This window comes from Rutilus rutilus, assembly GCF_951802725.1.
Source record: "Rutilus rutilus genome assembly, chromosome: 6".
Taxonomy (NCBI): Eukaryota; Metazoa; Chordata; class Actinopteri; order Cypriniformes; family Leuciscidae; genus Rutilus; species Rutilus rutilus.
Genome location: NC_140214.1, coordinates 45270668 through 45291614, shown reverse-complemented (window position 1 = coordinate 45291614; position 20947 = coordinate 45270668). Strand labels below are relative to the sequence as shown.

The window sequence follows — 20947 nt, the reverse complement described above, 5'->3', positions numbered from 1 at the left end:
TGATCGTCAAAAAAAATTTGACCGACTGCTCCCAATAAGTGACAAAATATCGACAACATTTTCCTATTGACATGTTGTGATTTGTATAGTCACAGCGTGTACAAATAACATGGTCACATATTCTCAGAAGGCGAAGCACTGCTACTTGGGCGGAGTGATGTGCTCGCAGTGCCTGAGACGCCCCGTGGTGAGGAGCAGAGAGTTCCTCAGAGTTGGAGTAAATCACTCCGCAGAAGTAGCAGTGCTTCGTCTTCTGAGAATATAGTTCCTAGTATGTATACGGTTAGAAGATGGCTGTGTCTCGTGTGACCTTGTTATTCGTACACGCTGTGACTATACACATCACAACATCTAAATAGGAAAATGTTGGCGTTATTTTGTTACTTATTGGGAGCAGTATGCTAGCTGGAGCTGTTTACCTCCAGTCTTTGTGCTAAGCTAGGCTAGCGGTGAGTGCGTCAGACAGAGTTACAGCACGCACGGAGATGAAAATGGTATGTATGGACTTATCTAACTCTGGGGGATACGGTGAATAAGCTAAAGTCCCAAAAAGTCGGCGTGTTCCTTTAATTCATCGGGGAAAAGCAATTGTGTTTAAAACTTTGAGTGGGAAAACTGAAGCTGATTTGTAATATTCTCTATTACAGTTTTATATCATTTTACAATCATATTTACCCAATCTTTATTAATTGTTGAATCGCTTGTCATTTAATACTTCAAGTTCACAATTATGAATTATTTCATTACTTTCAAATGATCCTAAAATAACTGATTGAGTAAAAGTAACCTGAATTATAATAGACATACTGTATAACTACTAATCATAATTGCTATATGAACCGAAATATTCAGTTTAATAACAGCAGATTGTTGTTCATTGCCGTCAGGCTTCATCTCTGTCTACTGTAAATGTCTGCTTCAAAAATACTTTCGATTTCACATCACAAAAACAACAGCCTAAAACTGAAGAGGAAATGGGAGAAAACTTTGAAAAACATGTTTGTTTTCAATAACCCTTTCTCAATAAAACTTCATGTTTTAACTTAAAAAGATTGTAATTTCTGTTCGGAGTAGCAGAAGAAAAGCCTTCTGTAACTTAACATTTAAATCACGCTTAATATACAATATGAAGTTCCTAATAATTACAAATGACTGTAATGGAGAATGTATTAAACTTACTTGCAGTCTTGTCCACTAAGAAGAGAGTTTATCGGTATTTTAAACTCAGTAACGCTTGTTGTCAGTCCGCGCGCATCGTTCTCAGAATCTCTTGCTGGTCTCGATGGATTGTGGATTAAACTCATAAATGGCCGCGAGTGTTATTAGATTTGGAGGCATTGTGCTAACTGACATCTGTAGAAATGTTTTCTGGATCATAGATCAGATCAAAACCAGTGAGCAACAGGTTTGGGTATCAGGGGTCTCATGTATAAAACTGTGCGGATCCTTACTAAAAGTGTACGTGCGCCAGAAAAACAAAAATGGCGCATGCCAAAAAATATTATACTTACAAATAATAAGCCAGAACCTGCGCAAGATTCCTTTTATAAATCCCAGTCAGCGGAAAATTGCGCCACATGCGTCTCCACCCCGAAATAAACATGGAGCTTACAATGGCTAGTGTGATATTATATTTGAAATTAGTGAAATTATAGCTGTATTATCTTTCTGTTTATGTATAATTTTCTAAAAGCGACCAAAACGACATTTAACTCCAGAAGCTCACCATCGTTTCGCCAAACTGCTCCGTCTCTAAAATGTGGGTCACAATTTGCGTGCAGGTGCGCAAATTTTCCCGTCAAGTTTGTTTTTATAAATCACATCTTATGCGTCGGAAGTGTCGTCCGCCTCTCTCAGGGCCTGTTCTGTGCGACGCAACGGTGATAAACGAGGCCCAGATGCTGTTACTTTCGTTTTCCTCTTCTTCGTGTGTTTTACAGGAGGATTTGGAACAGCGGAACAGTTGCACACCGACACCTACTGCACTGGAGCGGGATATTATACCACATATATCTCTAAATCCTGTTTAAAACCTCTTAAATAGACATTTCAACAGTGCATCTGTTATATTCCCTGTTTCTGGACTATTATCTAAGATGCTGGATATTGTAAATGACTCACATCCTGAGGTTTGTGTTATACATTCAGTCCTTTTGTTTTGTATTAGGACACAAATGATTCATGATACAAAAATAGAGCTGGATATGGCCAAAAATATCATCATAATTTGTTTGTTCACAATTAAACTCTAATTTAGGGCCCAACATTATATATATTTTTTTTCCTAAAGTGTGTTTTTTATTATATTTTTCTGGATTCTATGTTTTATGATTTAATGCAAATGTATCATCAAATATGGTGTCTTTTGAAATGAATTCAAACTTTCTTTTTATTTTATTTTTATTTTATTTTTTTTTTAATTTTTTTTAATTTTTATTTTTTAATTTTTAAATTTATTAGAATATGCAAGATGTACATAAGTTGGGATCACAAACAGGGAAAACAAATAAACAAACAAACAAACAAGCAAAACAAAACCAATACAGTCAGGAACTGACAGATGCGTGCGTTTGTGTGTGTGCGTGCATGTGTGCATGTAAAGGTAACTGGGTGGATGTGTCACAGTACATACTTTGAAGAACAAGAGATAGAGAAAAAAAAAAAAATATATATATATATATATATATATATATATGCAAATAAACATACATACATAAACATGTATAAGTCAATATATGAAAACAAATAACAGATATAAATAAAACAAATATAAAGAAATCAATCAGTGGTAAGGAGTGACTACTAAAAATACTATAACATCTACTACTACAACTACTACTTCAACAACCACTACAACTACTACAAACTTTCTTTTAAGATGTAATCAGTTTCAGTGTGTGTTTGACAGTAGTTTTTCTCAGGTGAAACGGGGTGACTCTGACTCTGAAGAGCAGCTCTGGAGATGAAGATCATGTTGTCCTCATACAGTGAGAATGTGTGTGTGTGTGTGTGTGTGTGTGTGTTTACTTATGTCCCTTTTGGGTACATTCACAAGGATACACACCAGTAAACTGAGGACCACTTCAAAAATTGAGGACATTTTATATGTCTTCATTTGTTTGACTATATAATGGCATTCAGCATACTCTAAAATGGTGGCCAGGCTTAAAATCTCACTTGTCCCAAAAAATCACTTTTAAGTGATTTGTGTACCTGAAGTGTGTATGCCCCCCACCAACTAAAGTGTGTATAACACAGCGCCCTCTAGGAGTACTGCACTTCCGGAAAAGATACACACTTTGGGGATTCTGACCAATCAGAGCGCAGTAAGCTACTACGAGAGCAGGACTTGATGAACTGACAAATCAGATGCCAACACGTCATCAACAAACATGGCGGAGGCAAAAACAATAATGATTAAATGAATTAATTGACAGATAATCCCCATAAATTATAGATAAATTCCCAATAATTAGTATTTAAATAAAAATAGACAAATTTGCCCTGAGCAGGAGCTCTCACGATTTATATGAGCATGTTTTTAAACTTTAATCCAGTTTTGCCCTCGCATCAGTCTGCTCTGTGTGTGTGTAGTATATAGTGCCGCGCACATATACTGATGTTAAATAGTACCCGCTTAGAGGCGGAGTGATATGGTTATGAGTCCTGTTGCTGTTGTAGCCTGTTGCCTGTTGCTGGAGCTGCCGCTATTAAAAGAGCAAACAACTTACCCTGTGTCATCCTTCCATTCACCATGATGCACGTTATAATATGGTAGCAAACAGAAACTACTACACGGTGTCAGAAGCTGGTCCAGTTTGCCGTTGTTTTTTTTTTTGCCGAAGTTAGGTACGGACTTTTGCTAACAGCTAAGCTAGCGTGAGCGAGCAGGCAGCTATGCAGGGTTCTCAAGTTTTATCAAAAGCTTGGAGTGAGATCACATGCGGTTTGGGGGAGGAGCCCTAATGGAGCCCCGCCCCCCAATTTTACCCATTGTTCATAATTAACCAGCACAAATTGAAATTATAACAATTGGTAAATCTGATAAATGACAGAGCAATTCATCACATCAAATATACTCTTTAATGTTATATTTCAAAATTACAAATAAGTTATACAAAAATTATAAAAATATAACAAATTGCTCCAAACAGTTTGGAAAAACAAATCTTTTTGCATTTTGAATGTGTCTAGTCGAAATGGTATAATGATTTATTGTGTGGTGGGACATTGTAAACAAATGACATATTAGAGTATTATTAAGGTGTGTGTGTGTGTGTGTGTGTGTGTGCGCACAATAGTACACACTCCAGCTTATGAAATGTGTTTTGTGTTGTAAGTGTTTGAAAAATACAAATGCAATGGTAAAATGATTAATGTATGTTTTGACAGGATATAAAATATTACCCAGAGCACTCTGCTTAAATACATGTAGCCTTCATGTAACTAGAAAGACTATTAATACAGTATAATATATAATTTAAATTAAAATGAAGAAATACATCTTCATTCCTTGATTTCCTTCCCATACCCAAGTAACATTTCCCTTAGTTTCAGATAACGTAAGCTAGCCAAACTGAGCCAGAGCTTCTGGGCCTGGTTGCAAAGTAGTTGTAGAGTTTTTGACTGCATCAATAATAATGTATACGATGGACTATATATTAAATGTTCTTGCCTAAAAATGTTAGACGAGCTTTCTTCCAACTTACCTTCTCCATCATTCACGACGTGTGTTCGCGCGATGTTGTTGGTTACCTAGTAACGAACGTACAGTGGCCGAGAATGTTCCGTCAACTTCCGTGTGTTCGCACATCTATGTTGCCTATTAACGAACGCAATCTGGCCGAGATACGTGCTGGCGGCAGGAAACTTCACTTTGTGTGCCCGCGCCTCGTATACAACGTTATATAAAGCTTGCAGGACAACTTGGTTGGCATTGCCTTTTCAGCGTGAGAAATACACGGTGTGGCGTGTGAGCGTGTGAACTGGTTGAATTGCGTGTGTCTCACGGCCAATGCGAGAGACTTGAGAACCCTGGCTATGCTCGGGAGCGGAAAAGAGATGAAGCAGTTCAAACTACTGTCCCCGCTGGTGCTAACAGGCAATATATGCGAAAACTGGAGAAGATGGGAACAACGCTTTCAAATGTACATGACTGCAAGTGGTGCTGAAGGAAAGGAAGCTAAAGAACAGGTAGCCATCTTATTGCATGCACTCGGAGAAGACGCTCTCGAAGTATACAACACATCTGACGTTGTACAAGCGGATGAAGCAGAGCTAACAGTGGATGATATTTTATATGCATTCAAAACATATTGCCAGCCAAAGAAAAACACGGTGTTTGAAAGACATCAGTTTTGGGCTCATCCCATGGCAGAGTCAGTCACCATTGAGAAATATGTGACTGAGTTGAGAAAGAAAAGCAAGGACTGTGAATTCGGTGCATCAGAAAAAGACATGGTCAGAGACAAGATTGTGTTCAGTTTGAATGATCCACGGCTCAAAGAAAGGCTGTTAAGAGAGTCAGCCGGCCAAAGCGCAAATACAAGCAATGAATAAGACAACACAAGAAAGAACACAAGAAAGAGCAATACATGCAGTGAACAAGACCAAAGGCAAAGACTACCAACATTGGAAACAAGGAAGAAAACTACAAGTCCAGAGTGACAGCAAGAAAATAAAGGATCAAGTGTGCAGGAAATGTGGAAAGACACATCAACCAAGGCTTTGCCCAGCATTTGGAATCTCGTGCCGAAAGTGTGGTAAGCTCAATCACTACGCAAAGATGTGTGAGTCTACAAAAGCAACACATAAGATGAAAATGCATGATTTGAGCCCAGAAATAGACACACTTTTCATTGGGACAGTGAACTTAGACCACATAAGCACTAAAAGAGACAATTCCTGGTATGCAGACATAAATGCTGGAGACATATCTGTTAAGTTTGAGTTAGACACAGGGGCAGAAACAAATGTACTACCGCAGGCTGTGTACAAAACATTAGAGAACACAAGAAGAAAAGCCAGGTGTGGAAAAACAAATAAACTTGCAACTGAAACCGACAAAGACTGTGTTTGTGGCGTACGGTAGAGTTCAGCTGAAACCAGAAGGAACAATCTCACTGGAGTGCTCCACTGCCCAAACCAAATCCAAACTGCATGTTCTACGTGTCGAACCACTCAGACACAGCTATCCTAGTCAAGGATGCATGTGAAGCATTAGGTCTGATAAAAAGGATGGACATTGACACGCTCGCAGTCAAGTTCCCAACTACAAAAGAGGAGCTGCTTAAGCAACATGCAAGTGTCTTTGAAGGACTTGGTGAGTTCTCAGGTGAACATCACATCCACATTGACCCTACAGTCACTCCTGTCATACATGGCTGCAGGAAAGTACCACTGGCAGTTCTAGATAGACTGAGAGACACACTTGATATCCTGTTAAAATCAGATGTTATTGAACAAGTAACTGAGCCGACAACATGGGTCAATAGCCTTGTAGTCACTGAAAAGAAAGACAAGAAGAAGCTGAGGGTTTGCCTAGACCCTACAGACTTAAATAAAGCTATTTTGAGACAGCATTACTCAGTTCCCACAGCAGATGAGGTGTTGTGCAAACTTGCTGGTAAGAAAATCTTCACAGTGCTGGATGAGAAGGATGGCTATTGGCAAATAAAGCTGGACAAGGAGTCGTCACTGTTGTGTACTTTCAATACGCCATGGGGGGGCTATAGGTTTAAGCTCCTACCATTTGGGATCAAGTCGGCGAGTGAAGTTTTTCAGCAGCGCAACTGTGAAACATTTGGGGACATCACAGGTGTTCACATAATTGCTGATGACATGATTATCGCTGCATCCACAGAAAAGGAAATACTGCAAAAAGTGATGACTAGAGCAAAGGAGGCTAACGTCAAATTCAACAAAGAGAAGATCCAATACAAGGTGAACAGTGTCAAATACATGGGTCATGTTGTGACCTTTGAGGGCGTTAAAGTGGACAATGCAAAAGTTGAGGCAATAGTTGACATGCCTTCACCCACAGACAGACCTGCACTGCAAAGCATGCTTGGGATGATCAAGTATCTCTCACAGTACATACCTGGAGAAGCAACAGCCACAGCGCCATTGAGACAACTGCTGAGAAAGGACAGTGTATGGCAATGGCAACACGAACATGAGGAAGCTGTAAAGAACCTAAAGAATGCGCTCATAACAGCACCCGTTCTCAAATTCTTTGACCCAAAGAAAGCTGTTGTGATACAAGCAGATGCATCCAAGGACAGTTTAGGCGCATGTCTAAGCAAGATGGACATCCTATCGCCTATGCATCCAGAGCTCTAACAGACACAGAAAAAAACTATGCACAGATAGAGAAGGAGCTTCTGGCTATCGTGTTTTCAGTCAAGCGCTTTCATCAGTACGCCTATGGAGTCAAGGTTAATGTGCAGACGGATCACAAACCTTTGGAAACAATCTTGAGAAAGCCACTGGGAACAGCTCCGTCCAGACCACAGCGGATGCTACTTCAGCTGCAGCGCTACGACCTGAATGTAATCTACACGCCAGGTAAAGAGTTACTGATCGCAGACACACTCTCGCGAGCAACTACACAAGAGCAACAGAGACAGTAGGCTTGTTTGAGATGCGCCTTGCCTCGCCTGAAATGTAGTCGAGAGTAGGCGGCTGCAGTGAGAGGAGGAGTGAAAAAAGTGCAGGCAAGCCGGACAGTTCTCTCTTCTCGCAGTGGATCTGACACCTGCGAGATCAAAGATGGATATCGCGGGATTGACGCTCGTGCACAATGTTGCTAATAAACTGGATGTAATTCAAGTTCTGTTGCTTTTATATGAAAATAAATAAATTGAACAAGACACCCAAAGTACTTGTTATTTAATTCCATTCCAAATACATTTATCAATCATTTTTTCTTTAATTCAGACATAGGCCTATGTGTTTTTATTTATTTTATTTTATTTATAAAAATTAAATTGCATAACCCAAAGAGATTGCACTGTCAGATAGTTTGGGAATATTGACACATAACATATACACATAAAACATGATATCAGAGTTTTAAAATCAAACATTTTAAAAGAGATCAATACATCACGGTTGTTTAAACCAATGAGCATTAAGCTGTGTCGTCAGTAAGTCGTTTCCCATCATGCTTTTGATCAGCGCAGTCGGTGGAGAGCAACTGCGCTCGACTGCAGAATCCGACATGTGCGACTTGCGATCGCGAGAGTTTTTTGACATACGTCAGCATGACATCAGAGCAAGGCGGACCGCACTCGGACACATTTCTAACCGGCATGCATCTCGCGCTGATCACCGGTGATCAGTTCTGCGCAGATTTTGCTCATCTCAAACAAGCCTAATGTTATTAAGGACACCTAATACTACAAAAAACAGCTGCAAAACCTTTTGTTAGAATTTTTTTAGGGTTTGGTGTTTTTTTTCCATATATGCAGCCGCCTATAGTGTGACATTTTTGACGAAAAAGTATGCTCTTGAGCCAACAGAGGCCCTGAGCCCAGAGACTCTGGCACAATTAAAGTCTGAGACACAAAAGGACATCATATTGCAAACATTGCTAAACATTCACAGGCACGGCTGGCCACAGCACAGGAAACAAGTTGACAAAAAGGTGATACAGTACTGGCCTATTAGGCACACAGTGTCGATAAGAGATGGAATAATGTTTGCAGGTGGCAGAATTATTCTACCGAGCAAAATGAGGTCAGACATGTTACTGAGGCTGAATGTGGCACACCAAGGTATGCAGCGCACCAAAGCTCTGGCAGGAGTACACTGGTATTGGCCATGTATGACAAGAGACATAGAAAAAAAATGGTTGAGTCATGTCCAACTTGCCAGCAGTTCCAACCTCGCCACCAGAGGGAGCCGATGATCTCTCATGAAATCCCAGAGCTTCCTTGGCTGAAAGTAGGAGCTGACATATTTGAAATCAGTGGTCAGTCATTTCTTATGGTTGTGGATTATTTCTCCAAATACCCGGAAGTACTAAACATCAGAGACAAGACGGCACACACAGTCATTAACAAGATGAAGTCGGTATTTGCCAGAGTGGGAATACCTAAAGAGATTGTGTGCGACCATGTGCCTTTTGCAAGCCAAGAAATGAGAAAGTTTGCCACAGCACGGGGAATTAAGCTCACTCATTCCAGCCTTGGCTATGCGCAGTCAAATGGCCTGGCCGAGAGAACTGTGAAGACTGTTAAATACCTGTTAAAGAAGGCCAAACAAACCAACACTGACCCGTTTCTGGCACTTCTAACTCTGAGGAACACACCTATCACAGGAATGGACTATTCTCCAGCACAACTGCTTATGGGCAGGGTCCTGAGAAGCACTTTACCCAGCTCAAGCACAGTGCTGCAACCTGCACTGCCAACTAATGCACATTCTACTCTTCAGGACCTCCAGCGAATACAGCGCACTCGTTACAACAGAGGCACTAAGAAACTTCCTGCGCTGCCGCCTGGTGGGACTGTTCACATGCAAACTGACCGAGGATGGCGTCCTGCTGTTGTCACGGCGACACGTGCTGAACCACGGTCCTATGACATAGTGTCATCATCTGGACAGCAGTACAGACGCAACAGGAGACACCTAAGGAAGACACCAAGCAAGATTCAGGTGTATACTGAACCGGACAGTCTTGAGGATGAGCAAGACAGCACCCCGGACGCTCCTGCTGACGCTCCTACTGGTGCTGATGAGACTGCATGTGTGGAGCCTTCCTCTTCTCCACAGATGGGTCAAACCAGAAGCGGCCGAGTCATTAGGCCACCAGTGAGATTCAAAGACTATGTGTTAAGCCAGTAAGTGCATACAATATTTGACTAATGTTGTGTTTATAAAAAAAAAAGAAAAAAAAAAAGGAAATGGTAGATATGCAATGGTATGTTCAGCTTAAATTTAAGGTATCCCTGATTGATACACATTGAAATATTATTTCAGTTTAGCTACATTTTACATCTTCTCTGCTAAAGATAAACTTTTGTTTTATTATAAAAAAGGAGGATGTAGTATAGAGTGCCGCGCACATATACTGATGTTAAATAGTACCCGCTTAGAGGCGGAGGGATATGGTTATGAGTCCTGTTGTTGTTGTAGCCTGTTGCCGGAGGCCTATAGCAAACAGAAACTACTACAGTGTGTGTGTGAAGATCGCGCTGCTGCCCCGCCCCCGCATCACCGAGACTATACAGCACGTACAGTAACTTACATAGGAGTTTATTAACCATATAGGAACGAGTTTCAAGCGGGGAAGGGACAGACACATTACGTCATGTGAATTTAAAAAGTAAATATATCCTGCCAAAAGCGGAGGGACAACTGTTTAAATCTGTCAATGTGTGATGATTTATTCATCTGAGTCTGTACAATAAAAATACACAAGCCACAAAAATATTTGAAAGCATGCAAAAATCGATTGCTTTTATGAGTGATTTTATTTGTTTTAAGTGTTTTCTCCTACTTTGCGCTCTGCCGTTCCCTCTCATATTACAACGCATTCTCATCCTAGGGCGTCATATACTGAAGCTTTTGACATTTCGTCAACATCCGACGCACATGGCACCCTTTAGCGTCAATATGAGACGCACATTATGGGTAGGTTTAGGTCTGGGGTAGGGTTAGGGTTAGACCGCTAGGAGGCGCCTTCTGGCCCATATTTATCTGCGTCTCATATTGACGATATTAAAGGGTGCCATGTGCGTCGGATGTAAGCGTCAGTATATGATGCCTTTCCCTGAGCGGCCGCCGTATGAAGGTATTTTTGGGGCAAAACTACTGAACACATGTGAGAGTGGAATTTGTAGCTGTAGAGCATACCCACACATGTGTATCAATAAAGTCACACACAAGTCACAGAGAATTTTTTTTTAGGAGTTGTAAACTTGTAGATTTTTTTTCCTCTCCTACAAACACAACACAACAGTTACACCTTCACACATTCTTCACTGCAGGTGCACAAATCCTATTCTACGAATCACACATGAAGAAACTCATACGCTCACATTTTTTGTACAGTTGCTGCAGTGAATATGGTGCAAAACGCATTCACACACCCGTATCAAAAATGTGAAGTCACGGACAAATTTTGCACACCCGCAAATTAATATGTGAATCCATACAATGAGAGTTGCACACTTGTAGAACATCTGGTCACAAATGCATTACTTTTCTTGGATAGTTTTCTAACATAATCGCAAGTCCAATTACTACAACTGCTTGAATCTGCTGCTACGAGTCTCAAACGCAGATTTTTCGCCTTCAAATGACAAGTTCTGCGCGCTCTCACTTTTGCACCATATACTCCGTGAAATGTGGAGCAAAAGTGATTTGTGCATCTGTGAGGCAGCGGCAGGCCCTGTTCAGAGAGCAGAGAATTTCGGCCAATCAGAAGAGCTCGTTTGAGCCGTCGGCGCGCGACCGAGAAAGCGGAAAAAAACCGTCACCATCTTCCCGCGCTGGCGATGTGAAGGACCAATAAAGGTATGCTTTTTTCTTATCTTCCCCCTGCAATCATTCACCGTTATACATTTGTTTAAGTAGTTTTAATATGTGCGCTGGTCGTCTAAGTTGGTAATCATTGTTTCTTAGTTGGGTTAGCCTTTATTGTTTCACGAAATGTAAGTTACACTAACGCTAATGCTAGCCTATCTGTACTGTTAAGTTTGCTATTCAATCGTCTCATAATTAAAGATACTCTCATATTAAACGATGTATTCCTTATATTCTCTTCTGCTTTACCTTCTAGAAAAATGACAGAACAGGGTGGGTCTTCGCAGGTCAGTATCATATCACATCAAATGTGTACAGTGTTTTTCTTTCTTTTGGTTTGGTTTGTTTTTGGTGGATGATAACATGTAACGTTATAGGAATACCATAGTAAAGTAAAGGTATTTTATTTGCCCAGTAGGCATAATTAGAAGCTGCAGTGAGTCACAGAGCAGGTTAATTAACATTCTATAAAGCCAATGCGATTTAAAGCATGTTTTAAATCCAAAATTACTGCAAATTGGTGTGTTCCATGAAATATAAAATCACTATTTACATAGTTTAAGAATAGTTAGTTCACTCCCATGTGCCCTGCAGTGTCCCAAATCAGCTGACCTGCAACAGATGCTTAACCACTTAGAAACAGGCGCTTCCTGCTTCCTTACTTTGTTATTTGATCTTATAGACTCTTGACAATTAAAATGATGTTGGTTTAGGCATCAGAGACAAATCTGTATCTGTCTATATAGTCAAGACTAAAATTTACATGATTCCATTTTCTAAGTACGTCTAATTAAATGTAACCCAGACTTCTCTCTAAATGAACAGAAGACAAACATTGAGTCAGCAGTCCGTGTGCTTCTAAACTGCATACAAAGTGAAAGGGAAAGACCTCCGTCACATCAAAACACCACTGCTCAGCCTACTGCTACTGTTCCTACCAGCAGCAGACCTGTAAGACCAGCCACAGTGCGGCATGAGATGCAAAGGTAAGTGATTGTTAGCAAAACTAAATTTAGTTTTTGGCAAAAATAACCACAATTATTGTGGTCAAAAAGAAGATCACTCTTACTTAACACAACTTAGGAAACATTCCAGTAATCACTCAGCCCTGTTGTAAAATAAGAATAGAATGTGTGCTGTGCTGAATTATCTTTATTTATTTATAACCGGAGGTCCCCTGACAGCATCTTTGAGGTTCATTTAGACCATGAACCCATTCATGAGGTTCATGAAACGAAATACTTGGGCATAATTTTGGATAAACACCTGAAGTTTCAAAGTCAAGTAAACCATGTTTGCAGGAAAGTCAAATTAAATCTGAACTGTTTTCGTTTTATTAGAGGAGAGTTGTCACATCATGCTGCTTTATTGTTTATGCATGCATTGGTTTTTTTCACATTTGTCATACTGTGTTACAGTATGGTCACAAACATCAGTGTCCACTCTGAAACCAGTTACTTCTCTATATAAACAGGCAATTAAGATATTTGACAAGAAACCAATGAGATGGCATCATTGTGATATCATACAAAAGCACAAGTGAACATTTTACTTTTGAAAATTTTGTTAATTTTAGTATTTTGAAATTGACTTTTAAATGTTTGAACAACTGTGTGTCACCACTGTTCTCTGGCCTCATGGAGAGGCGTCAGGGCTCTCTTAGACCTTCCACCAGAGCCTCAGTTAGTGGGGATTGTGTGCTCCCAAAGTTTAAAAAATCTTTTGGACAGTCTAGCTTCTCCTTCAGAGGGGCTACACTGTGGAACTCTCTCCCCATTGGATTTAAACTGCAGAACAATATTAAAATCTTTACCAGAGAGCTCAAACAGTGGCTTAAATCGGGCCAAAGTTGTTCCCATGTATAAAATGTGTCTTGTTTTGTTTAACAATGTGTTTTTATCTGTTGTAAAAGCCCCTATGGACAGGTGTTGAAAATTAGCACATGTGCTATAACACTTTAAACAATGCATCTGGTTCGTCCAATGCTATTGCTATGTCCATATTAAATAAATAAAATTAAAAAAAAAAAAAAAAAAAAACTATGGAGCTGTTGAAATCTTGAATCTGATTGGTTGATGAATATTCTAGGTGTGCAATTATTTTTAGGGAAATGCTCAGCTAAAGTAGTTCCAGTCCAGTCAGGTCTGACCGCATTACAGTTCCATATCACTTGATTTCAATTATTTCAAAGTTCAAACAGACTTAAACAGCAAAAAAAACCAACAACAAAAAAACAAAAGAGAACTGTGTAAGAACTAAACTGAGTGCTTAACTAATTGAGCTTGAACAGTTAAATACACATACCTATGAGTCAAAGTTACATGTATTTTCAAGTAAAATGAGTAATTTATGTCTTAAGTTAACATGAACAATTAAGAAAGCAATGGAGGCTTGGGATGAGATGCATAAGAAATGAGTCTTACACACAAGAGCATTTTAAGGACAAAAACCTGACAAATGTCTTGAAATACAATATCTGAACAATGATTTAAGGTGTGGTAACCGTTGTATAAGTGGAATAATTTACTCCAGTGCAATATTTTGTAATAATCAAAAAATCAGTTACAATGTAACACAATTTTACACAACAACAACAACAACTCAACACCGTTTTATATTCATTAAAAATTTTTATTTGATTTTCACTGATTAATAACTATCTATGCCTCCTCCAAGATGTTTCCCATCTTTGTTTTCTGGAGGCCAGAAACGAAAAAGAAAGTCAGCAGATACTCCACGTGTATCAGCTATAATGTTTATGGAACTGCAGTTCTGCCTGCAACCTGAGAACACCGACAAAACCCCAAAGGATGAGGCAGTGCTCTTGCAAGCAGGTCTTGGAAGGAGGACCATAAATATGGCTGTAAATGTGGATCACACAGAGGTTAGCCTTAAAGATAACAAAAAAATCTACTCTGAAGACATAGACATTTTTCAGTTACTGTTTCAAATCATGTGATTTCTGTTGTGGTCGCCATACTGGCAGTCAATTTTTGACATCTGTATACTGTAATGTCTTACAATTGCTGTGATCATGCCACAGAACTGTTTAACTGGTTTACATTTTAAGTGATTTCATTGTCAGTCTGTCTAATCCATACAAGTTGTCATTTATCTTGTCTGATTTATCCCCTGCTCTGTCTGTCACTGCTGTCTTGATTTTGTAGATTGATATCTGCAACAGCTGGACTGTACACCATCTTCCGTACACCAGGAATGACTTAAAGTCTTTCAGTCATTCCTGGTTTATGGAGGTGTATGAAATCAGTCTGATTGTTGCAAATATCACTGTACGTAGTAGGGCAGTGACCTGCAGATTGGCGGGTGAACCAACAACCTTTATTGCAGCTGGTACAGAACAGACAAACTATCAACATCTAACTTTATCTGATAACTGCCATCAGTCATCATTGAACTATTTCACCTCATACAACACACAAAAGCACTGGTCGTAAAGATACCAAATCCTGACTATATGCTATTGATGATATTGATTATATGTTAACTGATGCCACAGTTGTTTCAATTGACTGAAAAGATGGTGGAACTGATATTTTCACAATGACAGCAGTGCAAATTTATTCCAGATAAGCCGAGTGCTGCTGGAAGAATTTCCCAAGATGAGAGATGTGCGTGGTGGTTGGCTGCTTACAAAGGCTTCAGGTGAGGTTTTTTCTCCATTGTTACAGAAAACATCCAGACCTGTTTTTTAAGCACAAAATGTTTGTTTGTGTTAAATTTTAATGTATGTCATCTTGAATAATATCATATTCCATCATACAAAGGAAGAAACGGTCATTTGAATGAGCTACTAAAATGTTTTATGTTTTCAAAGGGGGCAGTGGACAAAGAAAAACCACTCCATTGCCCCAGGGCGCTGAAGGGTACACTGCTAAAGTCCTAAAGTCTTCATCAAACAATGTGAAAAATGTAATATACATTGTCCCTCTTCAAGAAAAGATAGATACCACCCCACTCCCATTTGATGCTGCAGAGTTCGAAAGAATGCCAAAAAACGCATGCATGACTTGTGACAAGTTGATTCCTCTGCCCCTGATACAGTTCCACATCGAGTCCTGTGGAGATAATGTAAGTTGTCTTCTAAATTCTAGTTGTTTTATAAAATAAATATAACACTTCATGTCCTCAGCTATGGTTTGATTGAATCATTGTAGTGTAATTCAGTTTTCAGCTGACAAGTCATTGTTATAAAGAGTTGTTTTTTTGTGTTCTATATTCAAAGAAAGATGAATCTGAAGAGGAAGCAGACCAGACAGTAGACCAGCCAGCAGGACAGGAGTCTGACCTTATTTGTGTGGTAAGCCATCAATGATGTTTCAGGTTAATATTAAAGCTGCAATCCAGAAAAAAATTACACAGACTGATATCACAAACTTAAGTATCTTTTATTCTTCGGTTCATATACCACTGTAGTATTTTCAGTTTCAGGTTTGTTAAATTTATATACCTCTTTATAACCACTTGACCCTTAGGACTCCTGTCCAATTTGTGGAAAGCAGTTTCCTGCAGAGATTGTTGCCTACCATGCAAGTTCATGTGGTGAAAGGTATCGCAAGCATGATGTAAAAAATAAAAAATAAAAAAATAAAAAAAACAGTGCCAGTGCTGTTATATCAATCATTTAAATTGATTCACTTAAATTTCCTTCCTGAAAAGGTAAAAAAAAGCATCCAAAAGCATTGTAACATCCAGATTTAAAACAACTCATACTGCTCACATTGGCAGACTAATTAAAATAGCCTTATAAGATATAAAATAATTATTTGAATTAGTATGTCTTGCTATTTGTTTAGTATGTTTAATTAAAAGCAAGGAAATCTAGATAAAATTTGTGAATCATGAAAATGTTAAAAAAAAAAAAAAAATGTGCTGGGTGATATGAAAATTAAATTATTATTACAAAGAACATTGTAAAGTTACTAAAGTAAGCTTAATCTTTAATTTGGTGTAAAGTCATGCTTACACAATTCTAACTTTCTTTAAAAGTCCTCACTGTAGACTGCACATCATGTAATATTTACTGATTGTAGTTATACATTACTGGGCTTTTAGCAATCATAATGCTTTCAGATGCTTGAGGGGTAGCTGATAGGTTAGCTTCATACAGACTGCAATCAGGTGTGCCACATGCACAATGAAATGTTTGCAAATATCTTTTGTGTAATGATCTGAGTGTGAGTGTGAGTGTAAGTGTAATTTTGTTTGTTATAGAGTGTTCATGTGTGTTTATGTTTTAATGTTAAGTTTTGCAGAGATTATTTCCACATCTAATCCCTTCCACCTCACAAGTTTTGGCGCAGAATGAAATGTTTATCATGGCAGGGAGAATGATTGGCCATTCTTTTCTGCATGGTGGACCTCGTCTGACAGGTCTTAGCTCTGCAGTTCTTCATGTGCTGTTAGGTGGAACACCCCAGACAGCCACCATCACACTTGAAGATGTGGCAGATCTAGACATCAAGGAGACCATCAGACTGGTATGTTCCAAGAAGTGCAATGCAATCCATATCTGTACTCCAGTATTTTTAGGTTTCAGAAAAGCAATTAAAAAAAAGAAGAAAATAAAAATATTTACAGATGACTGTACTAAATACCAGATATAATGCTGAAAGTAATGATTAAATTAGAAGTGTTTATGTTAAATATGGTCTGAAAAATGTTCAGAGTGGTTTGCAAATTTGAGTCCGGAAAAGTACGGATTTTTGTATGAATTTGTAGGAACCCTGGACTTGGTTACAACTGCAACAAATTCCAAATGTAAGCACCACATACGGAATCAAACCTAGACCTTTTCATATAAACTAATATTAAACACAACTAGCCAAACATCAGGCATCAGATGATTGATCACTTACTCTGGGACACTGTTAAGTGGGTAAATGTTTTAAAAGGTTCATAATTCGAACACAGTTCACCAGATATGAATGTACCTTAAAATTAAAGCTTGACCAGTCTCTTCTACTAAGAACGTCAAATATGTTGCATTCCATAATATAAGCCAAAACAAAGCTATCATTGTAAAAATAATTTAGACTGCTCTGTATTAAGTGATATATACAATTGATATGTAATTGTGATGGGTCTCATATTGATTTGAAAGCTTTTTGAAGATGAAGCATCCAAGAACCAATGCTGTGGACTCACTGAGGATCAGAGGGCAGCTGTAAATGAGTTGGCACTGGCATTGGATCTCCCTGTATTAACAGAAACCAACAGGACTTGGCTTCTTCACAATCTGCTTCAACATGCAGTAAGTCCAAAGTTCCAGCATTAAAGAATATATGAAGGATTGGGTCATTTGGGTGTGTAAAGTATTTGTCCCATCTAACTGAACATTTTCATATTTCAGACATGCTTTGTTCTTTTTTTGAATGTACATTCCTTACTTTTCCAGACCTAGTGGTAATTGGACTTTTTCTCATAGTTTGAATGCAACTGAAAAGGGCTTAATGGTGTCTCTAACCCTTTACCAGCATCTCCAGTGCAGTAATTTATGAGTAAATTTATGAAACACTCTCTCCAAGCTCCATACTTAAGATAGCAACAACAGACTGTAATTATTTAATCTGTATGTGACAGATTAAATCATTTTAGACAGTGCAGAATACTTTGAAACAAAATAACATAGTTAAGCATAGTAAAAGGGAAAAAAAATTCTTGGCAGGAAAAATACTATTTTATCCTTCTGATATTTTGAGGTTCTTGGACGAAACGCACGCCAGCTGAAGCAGTTCAAGCAGGGATTGAGGGAATCACGACCTGACACAGTGTCATCGGTTTTTCCACAGCAGTCAATGGCTGAATGCAGTGCTGAGGTATTCCACTTTTTGTCCAACAGTAATTTTAATCGGAAAAAGTGCCATCTGACAATTTTTGTAACTGTGGTATGTATCTTAGTATCAAGGAATATGTTTTGTTGTTATTGGAGCAGTTAGAAATGCAAATAAATGGGACACAACACATACTAAGCCACAAAAGAATGAAACCTGCAAGTGATGATAGAATGTGTATAGTTGTCATAATCATCTTGTGTTCTTAGGTTATTCTAGACCACATCAAATGGCCTGAGGAAGGAGGGTTGGAGGATGATGGAGATGACAGTGGGTACTCAATTGACATAAAATGCAGAATTGTGGGGTACTTGCGTCAGTTTATGAAAACAGGTTAATTGCATACTGATATTCTTTTTCCTATGTAATGTCCCTTCTAGTGCTTTCCACTTTTAGTGTTAAACAACTACCCCCACCCACCCCACTCATCCCACACACACACACAATTTCCTTTAATATTAGGATTTTGTAAAGGTACCTTATGGAGAAACTTAAGTTATTATGTTCATTAAAAAAATTCTCTGCATTTTGATTTTGAATATTTCTTATTGGCGGTGGTTTATAGACACCTATTGAGAAGGTGCATTGCCTGTTTGTGTACAACGCATGAAGAAATAAAATAATTATAAGATCTGCCCCTCTGCCATGCTGAGCACTTGTTTTGTCCTACTTGTGAAGTCACATCAACAAAGTGTATTTACTCAGTTATACAAACATGTCAGACATCATAGGAAAAACATGTACACTATGCCCCCTCTGGCGACAGGCGAAACTGCAACACTGCAACTGAACGCGCATGACGTCACGCCCAGTCTCAAATTCCGACCCGAATCCCTCTTATTTATTTTACTGTACAGGATTATAGAGGCAATCGCAGTGATCAGAGAAGGGCTCATCAGCCCATCAGGCAATTGTTTAAGCATGTATGGGTTAGAAAAACGGGTATTTTTAACATAAAATGTTGCGCAATGCACCTTTAACATGCTTGCAAATTAGTCAAATATTTTTTTTACTGCAACATGTAGGGTTAGAGACTAGAGTTTTCTTGTGCTTTGGCTCTTTTTATTTTCAGTGTCCCAAGAGCAGCTGAAACAGCTTGTCAAGTTTTGGGTTGGATGGGAGATGCCCATGGCTAACATGAAAGTGGAGGTGGTTAGAGCGGAATATCCCACTTCATCCACATGCTACCGCATGCTTCGCTTGCCAGGTTACTACAAGAGTTACAGCGAATTTAGTGTTCATTTAGAGAACTGCATTGCCACAAATGACAGTGGGTTTGGATTATTGTAGAGAGTGGATTGTTCTGAATTCACAAGTTACCTCATTTCATTGTTTTCCATTAAATTGTAGCTTTATGATTGAAGAATCTAACCATTGTTAAGCATTGATCAGTTTTTCTATGTTCCAAGGTGTTGAAATGTTGGCTTTTATTGAAATGGTTTAGAGTTGTGTACAGTTGTACAAATGTATTTACAATGAACTTGATAAAAAAAAAAACATGAAGTTGTGTCTATTTGATTTTCATAGGGAATTAAAGTTCATACAGATGACCATACACATAGCCAATGCTGTGCATATACTCCAGCGCAGCTAAATATTGATCTACTCCCATGCGTGTCGAGGGTCCCATTGGGTCCACAGCAGCACGAAGTCCAGCTAGGTCATCAAGTCTCAAAGGGCAGTCACTCTCAGGGACATGGACACCACAGTTGGGATCACAGGGTATAAGACCACTACTTTCCCAGTCAACCAAAGGGATGTGCAAATCCTGTAACATAAGTTGTCATTACTTCATCTGCCACAAATGCATGCTGTACTGAGTGTAATTAACAAACATGTACCTCATAATTGTACTCTTCAGAGTTGTGCTGTAGACCCATGTGCCACAGTTGATTAGGAGTGTGATTTCTCTCAGTTGAAAGGGGGTGATTGTCCCAGCCATCTCTGAATCCATCAAGCTGGGCTTGCAAGCGGTGAATAAAAACATAATGGCAGCAGAATAGATGAACACTACTGGACAGGTCAAGTAGACCATCCCCTTCCAGCTGGTGCAGCACATTGTAGAAGTGGCATGTGACCGCTGTGAACACATCTCGCCAGAGACGTTCAATTCTGTTAAAAGCACATACATTTATTTCAGCATTTAAAATATTCCTGTCCAGAAACAAGTTATTCCAACTGAATAATAATTGTAGCATGCAAATAAGAAAAGGACTATTACAACAAATCAAAAACTATAGTTAATGCAATATAATAGTCCTTTTTTTATCAGTAAGGGCAAAGTAAATACTGTACTCATGTTAGGCAATTGAGGTGAAAGAGGATTCTAATCCTAGCCTTGGTTTGGTAATAGCAAGGTTTAACAAAACATAAAAAGTTGTGGATCATCCAGATAACACAGTATTAAAAAATAAAGTGCATGTAAACATTTTACCCATTTATATATACATATAAACATATATTCATGGTTACCTCTGATTATGTACACTTTTCCCTGCAATGAAGCTGTTTCTCCCGGATCCCTGGATGGAGAACATGAGGCGGGCCACGTCAACATTTTCTAC

The 20947-nt window shown here is 38.9% G+C and overlaps 3 protein-coding genes across 3 annotated transcripts in view; 2 read left to right on the top strand and 1 right to left on the bottom strand.

The window, feature by feature from the left end:
• Positions 1 to 20947, bottom strand: part of LOC311292518 (uncharacterized protein) — a 1083963-nt gene that overhangs the window by 453460 nt on the left and 609556 nt on the right. The gene's annotated exons all lie outside the window — the stretch shown is intronic.
• On the top strand, positions 14285 to 16824 carry LOC311291436 (uncharacterized protein; the record flags this gene model as incomplete). Its single annotated transcript, XM_084410471.1, has 5 exons — positions 14285 to 14416; positions 15120 to 15195; positions 15368 to 15621; positions 15776 to 15850; positions 16798 to 16824. 5 exons carry the CDS (start codon positions 14285 to 14287, stop codon positions 16822 to 16824), a joined length of 564 nt encoding a protein of 187 aa, XP_084266597.1.
• Positions 16263 to 19869, top strand: LOC311292790 (G2/M phase-specific E3 ubiquitin-protein ligase-like). The gene is made up of 5 exons (XM_084412605.1): positions 16263 to 17030; positions 17654 to 17803; positions 18252 to 18368; positions 18593 to 18716; positions 19456 to 19869. The coding sequence occupies exons 1-5, from the start codon at positions 16860 to 16862 to the stop codon at positions 19671 to 19673; spliced, it is 780 nt and encodes a 259-aa protein (XP_084268731.1). The 5' UTR covers positions 16263 to 16859; the 3' UTR covers positions 19674 to 19869.

What these genes read in the sequence shown, in the direction of transcription:
- LOC311292790 (XM_084412605.1), top strand. Translation starts at nt 16,860, where the DNA reads ATGTTTATCATGGCAGGGAGAATGATTGGCCATTCTTTTCTGCATGGT. An exon ending in ACAATCTGCTTCAACATGCA is followed by an intron (nt 17,804 to 18,251) that starts GTAAGTCCAAAG and finishes TGATATTTTGAG; the next exon opens with GTTCTTGGACGAAACGCACG. An exon ending in GCGTCAGTTTATGAAAACAG is followed by an intron (nt 18,717 to 19,455) that starts GTTAATTGCATA and finishes TTTTATTTTCAG; the next exon opens with TGTCCCAAGAGCAGCTGAAA.